General features: G+C 41.8%; 1 protein-coding gene across 6 annotated transcripts in view; it reads left to right on the top strand.

Annotated features, from left to right (window-relative positions):
* The first annotated feature begins 647 nt into the window (after positions 1–647).
* Positions 648–6128, top strand: part of LOC106957628 (pleckstrin homology domain-containing family A member 1-like) — a 20435-nt gene continuing 14954 nt past the window's right edge. For 5 of the 6 annotated variants that reach the window (XR_001426991.1, XR_001426990.1, XM_015049034.1 and 2 more), the window contains exons 1-2: positions 648–671; positions 4365–4550. Coding sequence is in view for 4 of the 6 variants with exons in the window: in XM_015049034.1 (XP_014904520.1) it covers positions 663–671; positions 4365–4550 (195 nt within the window). In the remaining 2 variants the exon portion in view is untranslated. Of the gene's footprint in view, positions 672–1430; positions 1535–4364; positions 4551–6128 lie in introns of those variants that run through there. The other variant, XM_015049038.1, reaches the window with a different exon arrangement.

Genomic DNA, 6128 nt, shown 5'->3' with positions numbered 1-6128 from the left:
TAAATTTAAGTACAGTCTCCTCTGTAAGGGGCGGTTTCAGAAGGGTTTGCTTGGGGGGTAAAAAAAAAAAAAAAAAAACTGGTTCGGTTCTATGGATGAGGCTGAGTTAAACTGAAAGAACGAATGGAGTATTCTGTTTCCTGAAAGACTACATTTCCCACAGGTCATTGCTGCAAACATGCTTCCTTCAAAATAAAAGCTGCAGATTTCTTTCACATTTTTCACTTTGATTTTGTAAAATGATGTTTTCACTTTTTTCTTTCTTTTTTTAAAATCTAGCTGCATTTTTGTAATTTACAAAGACAGAAAGATGTCGTTGAGGTGTGTGGTAGCAGTGATCTCCACTAGACGCACGCTGCTTGGATTATTATTACAGCTGAGGCTGCAGGGACTAAAGAGGAATAAACTTTATGAACAGATGGGAAAAAGTTGTTCATTTCAAAAATCATTTAGCGGCAGCCGACAGCCCGGAAGACCAGTACAGATGGGATCTTTGCTTTGACAGTATAGATGGAGAAGTTTAGAAAAGGTCAGAGAGAGTTGCTGAAAAACTGGATAAAGAGAAAGTGGGTGACACAGTGCCAGGAGAGGAACTGTCACACTGTTTGAGGAAGTATGTTAGGACAGCACACAGTAGGAGCTGGGACAGCAAGACAGCAGAGATGTGTGAGGTAAGTTTTGTAGATTTGACCAGAAATCTGCTTTTAGCCACTGATTGTCTCCATTGGTGATGGACTGGTTCACAAATGAGGTCATGAAGACATCTCAGAGCAAGGTGATATTTGCAGAAGTAGTCTGGATGGTGAAACAGTAGCATCGTATGAGGAAATGGGGAGCGGTGTGGAACATTTCAGAACAGTGAGACAGTGGTAAGGTGTGCTGTGAAAGAGACAGAGGAGTTCCAGATGTAGTGGGGTTGTGGTCACATCTGGGATTTCTGTTGTCTGTACTGAGAAATGTGGAGAGAGGAGAAATTAGCTGATGTCAGACAGAATCGATGAGTGAGAATCAAACAGAGACTTTAAGATTAGTAAAGCTTGAAAGATTAGAGGGACTCTAGGTGTATGAGTCCATTTGAAGAACTTGCAGAGCATAAAAGGTGTGAAAAAGAGAGCATAAGCAAGTAGAAGTGGACGGAGATTGTTGGGAGCGATATGTGACAGAAAAGAGAAGCTTTCCAGATTGAGACCAGCTGTGATGTTTGGAGCAGAAGTGAAGATGCTAACAAAAATTGAAAGTTCTGATTTTTGCTGACAGTAAATAAAATTGGGGTGCAGTGGATACATATATATAACATTACCTCCTGACACTCAATGTTTACGGGATGAAACACATAAAATATATGAAAAAAATAAATAATCAGTTCAGGCATTTTACGATGAAGCCTATCCGGAAGTGGCGGCGCTGTGGAAAGGAGACCTTTATTTTAACCGTTTAAACCGGAAGTCGTTGATGTTTCTTCTACGTGTAGCTTGACGGTTTGTTTTTTTTACCCGGACAGCTTCCACACTGGACTCGGACTGAGCCGAACTATGTAAGTAAACCTCGCTCCCAACTGGTCCCGCTGGCCTCGCGGCGGTTGTGCGCAGAACCAGAACCCGCCGGGATGAATACTCGGACGGGTTTCGGGGCCGTAGGAGAGTCGGTTTACTGGTGATAGTTGAGGGGAAACGGCCCGATGTGTCAGGCCTCTCTGACTGACAGCAGCTTGATCCACAGTGAGGGATTTGGGCAGATTGTTGTTAGTGATGATTAAACTGATTTATACCGCAGTGATGGCAGACAGAGAGCCGCATCAGCTGATCCCAATTTATATCCACCAAAACGGAGTTTTTTTTTTGTTTTGTTTTTTTACTGTGTGATTACAGCAGGATGGGGGCCACTGGGATCTCCTCAGAGGAGGAAAACAGGAGTGCGCTCATGAAGGGAAAAACGACTAAATATCCTGATTTTTATTCTTTCAGATGCTCTGTGGGCTCTGAAACCCTAAAGCAGATGTGGCGTATGAGGTCCAAATGTGTTGGTTAGATTTAAATGTAGGGCCAGATCTCATTTCTTTAGATTTCAAAATGTGTGGAAAAGTCAAAGATATGACAGATTCACAGATCTCCAGCAATCTGTCACAATGGGTGTCCCTTGGGGACTTTTATTCGGTTTAATAGAAAAGTTGGAACATAGTGACTCTGGAGGAGCTGCAGAAATCCCCAACTGGGGCGGGGGGGGGGGGAATTTTGCTGACAGGAAAGCTAAGAAAATCTGACAAGAAGAAAGACAAACAATAGGGGACACAGCAAGAATATGAAAGAAGGTGTCAAATGAGACCAACATTTAACTTTTTATTCTATACACACATCGATCTGTTTAGAGGTAATCAAATACTTTGCATAGCATCCCAACTCTGAAACATGGTGGTGACATCAGCATGCTGTGGGGAAGCTGGTCAGAGCTGATTGGGAGATGAAAAGAAGGACTCTAAACAGACAGCCAGAGCTACAGAATAACGGCTTAGATCAAAGTATATCCATGCTTTAGGGTGGCCCAGTCAAAGCCCAGACCAAATGCCATTCCAACGTGTACAGGATTGTTCATCTCTTGAGTTTAGGAGCCTTTTTTTTAATTCCTGAATTGTTTTCAGAGATAAATGGCTTAGCAAACAAACATTCCTCAGAGAGTGGTCAGGGATAAAAACTGGACCGAAACCCAGATGACAGCAGCTGATATCTACAGGAAGCTTGAAGGACTTCATTCCTACAGATTGGGATCTGATCTAAGTACCACAAGTCCGATTGATGAAGAACTGGACAAGACATATGAGGATCTCCATTTGCCAGAAAAAAAAAACTTGTTAGGAATGAAGCATTACATTTTGTTTGACTGATTTAAATGTTTTTATCAAAATAATGTCCTCTAATCAGCAAAAAGTCTGTGCGTGTGTTCACATTTTTAAAGTCCAGCTCGTCCGCTGGAATCAGAAGTCTAGCTGACTCAACAGTTGCCGTGATACTAAAACAAGTCTTTAATCTTTCAGGAAGTTTGATTGTTTAAGGGCCCGTCTCTGCAGCTGCTGATGAAACAGATCTTTTGAAAAAAAAAAAAAAAAAAAGGGGGGGGGGGTCGGAGGGAGTGGAAGATGGACCAAAAAATAGCATAATGTTAATTATTTGCTGGGATTTTTGACCCAAAATACACTCTGGTGTTTTCAAAATGTGGAGACAAAGACTTTTGCAAAGTAAAAGCTGACAGAAACTGATGGAATTATTGTGAAGTATTCACTTGCGCTAAGTTCAGCCTCTCACCTGTTCAAAACAAACAAACAAACAAACAAACAAACAAACAAACAAACAAACAAACAAACAAAAAAGACAAAAGAGAAACTCTGAGAAGGAAGTAAAGGATTATAAAGGGGATAAATCTCCACGGCTTTTAACGTGAATACAACTCTGGCCTGCAGACAACGGAGATGCTGCTGCATTCGTTTTCTGAGATGTTCAATTTGGACTTTTCACTTTCTGTCATTCATTCATAATCGTCAAAATAACAAGAAATAAAAGAGCTTGAAACATTTCATCCCCCTGTGATAAACGTGTACAATACATCAGATTAGCTATCTGAAATGGACTTCTTCACAATATCAACCTTCGTGGAGACGTAACTACCAGCACAGTTTTGATAAATGCCCACCCCATTGACTCGAATCTCCTAGTAGCTATGGTCTGTTTGCTTTAACTATACCAAACCAGATTGGGTGTGTGTTTGGGAGGATTGTTTATATGGAACACCCAGGCTTGTGCCCACGTTTCAACCGTTTAGCTGTTTATTTGTTTAGGTAGTCCTGCGTCCACAAGAGACCCTCAGCAAGATGCTGTCACCCCCCGGATTTTTTTTTTTTTTTTTTGGTCACGTTGCCCAGACAACGCAATCGTCATCTCGTCTGCCTATGATGCTTTCCTTCAGAAGCAGTTAGCGAGGCTTATCTACGCTGGCGTATGCGAATCTTAGTAAGGCGGTGTTGTGTTGACCCAACTTATAGACGTGATCGATAAGCTTTGGATAAATGGCGGAGCCACCCTTCCCCGCCCCCCGCGCCCCAGGAATCCATCACTGCGTTACAACGACAGCCGGGGTACCGTAACTCATCTGCTGGAATCGAAAATCTACTGTAACCGGGAACGACTCGTAGAGTAACTGTAAATGTGACCAGTGCAAGCCGGGTGACTTTCCAGGGGTCAGTAGGATTTTCATGGATGTTTTCAGTTGGGCTACAACTAATGAGAGAGAGAACGTTCTGCCCAACCTGGCCTGACGTTCTGAGCAGGGTGACCGCGACTGAACTCCCGACCTGTTCCTCCGCCCTCTTCCCCCAGAGTTCCTGTGATGCCCCAGGGCGGGCCGAGCTGGCCGGGGTCGCGATGCCGTACGTGGACCGACAGAATCGCATCTGCGGCTTCCTGGACATCGAGGAGATCGAGAACAGCGGCAGGTTCCTGCGCCGGTACTTCATCCTGGACACGGAACAGGGCAACCTGCTGTGGTACATGGACAACCCTCAGGTGGGTGAAGCCGAGCGGGTGTCTGCTCCCGAACGTGATCTTGGAGTCTGCAAAGCAGTGTGTCGGGTGGACCGGTTGGTGTCACACAGAACGGTGGAACATTATGTTACGATTGATTCAGTTTTCCGTTGTGCTTTTTGCAGAACGTCGTGGCTTGATTGTCTTGGACGTTGCGTCTAAATGATCATTAACGCAGTAGTGATTAACCAAATTTATTTTTAAGAAGTTAACTGTTGCATGTTTTGTGTTCATTTTTGATTTCCAGTGACATTTTTGTTAATAAAGAACGCAACATACGATTTGTTATGGACAATGCAGAGCAGACTAACTGGTCAGAAAAATAAAGATGTTTGAAAGAAGTCTAATCTGTTTTTCTACATGTTGCATATTCAAACAATAACTTTGTGCCAAAACTGGTTGAAACGTGATACATTTTGTGTCGATAATTCAAGCAAAATTGACGGGAAAAATATTTACAGATACTTTAGTCGACAAAATTCTTTTAATATAATTAGTCGACTACAACTAAGACAATTCTGGTGACTAAATTATGACAAAAACTAAATGACATTTTAGTCAAAAGATTAAAACTAAATAAAAATGAACACTGCTTGTGGAGCCACCTGCAGTTACAGCTACACGTTGTTTTTCGGGCAGGGTAACTTTTTCCCGTTCTCTTTATTTGCTTTGGATTGAGAGTTTTAATACATCGACCTCGCTCTGGATTCTCAATGAGATTTAGGTCTGGGATTTGACTGGACCATTTAAGCTCACGCATACGCTGTGAGCTAAACCATTATACAGCTGGCTGGATGTTTAGGTTTGCTGGTAGGTGAACCTTCAGCCATTAGTATTTTTGCAGCCTCTAAATGTTCTAAGACAACATTTAGAACGGTTGTTCTAAATGTTGTCTAAATGTTTTTTTTTTTTTTTAGCAAGAAAAGACAACATTTAGAACGGTTGTTCTAAATGTTGTCTAAATGTTGTTGTTTTTTAGCAAGAAAAGACAACATTTAGAACGATTGTTCTAAATGTTGTCTTTTCTTGCAAAAAAAAAAAGAAAAAAAAAGAAACATTTATTGGAGCATTAGATGCAAGGGAGCTAAATACTTTTAACATATTTCATTGTACACACTTTTTAAAAAGCACATCACTGCCATTCTATAATCAGGTCTTCCTTTCTCCTAGCAAACACTGTTTTAGTGGTTTATTTTTATCGTCTGCTCTGTCCGTACCGTTCAACCGTCAGGCTGCTTTTTTTTTAAAAAAAAAAAAAAAAAAAAAAAACATGTGAAACTCTCACATACTTAACATTTGTAGAGGTAGAAACTGTTTGTAGCCACATTTTATGCAGCAGAGAAGGAAGGAAAAAATGAACAAAAACGAAGCGCGCTTCAAAGACATTTCTGCAAACAGGTCAGAACGAAGGTGAAGTTCTGTGCTAACAGGACAAAACGACGTCGAGCACGTGACGCTGGTCACGTCTGAGTGGCGCTTTTTTTTTTTTTTTTTTTTTTAGCCGTGCCCCTGCACAAAACAAACATCCGGGGGGTCTGATTTGGGCGTTCAAAGGCGCTC

Source organism: Poecilia latipinna, unplaced genomic scaffold (assembly GCF_001443285.1).
Source record: "Poecilia latipinna isolate Pla-1442-1.1 unplaced genomic scaffold, P_latipinna-1.0 Scaffold920, whole genome shotgun sequence".
Classification (NCBI taxonomy): Eukaryota; Metazoa; Chordata; class Actinopteri; order Cyprinodontiformes; family Poeciliidae; genus Poecilia; species Poecilia latipinna.
This window is presented reverse-complemented; position numbering and strand designations above follow the sequence as displayed.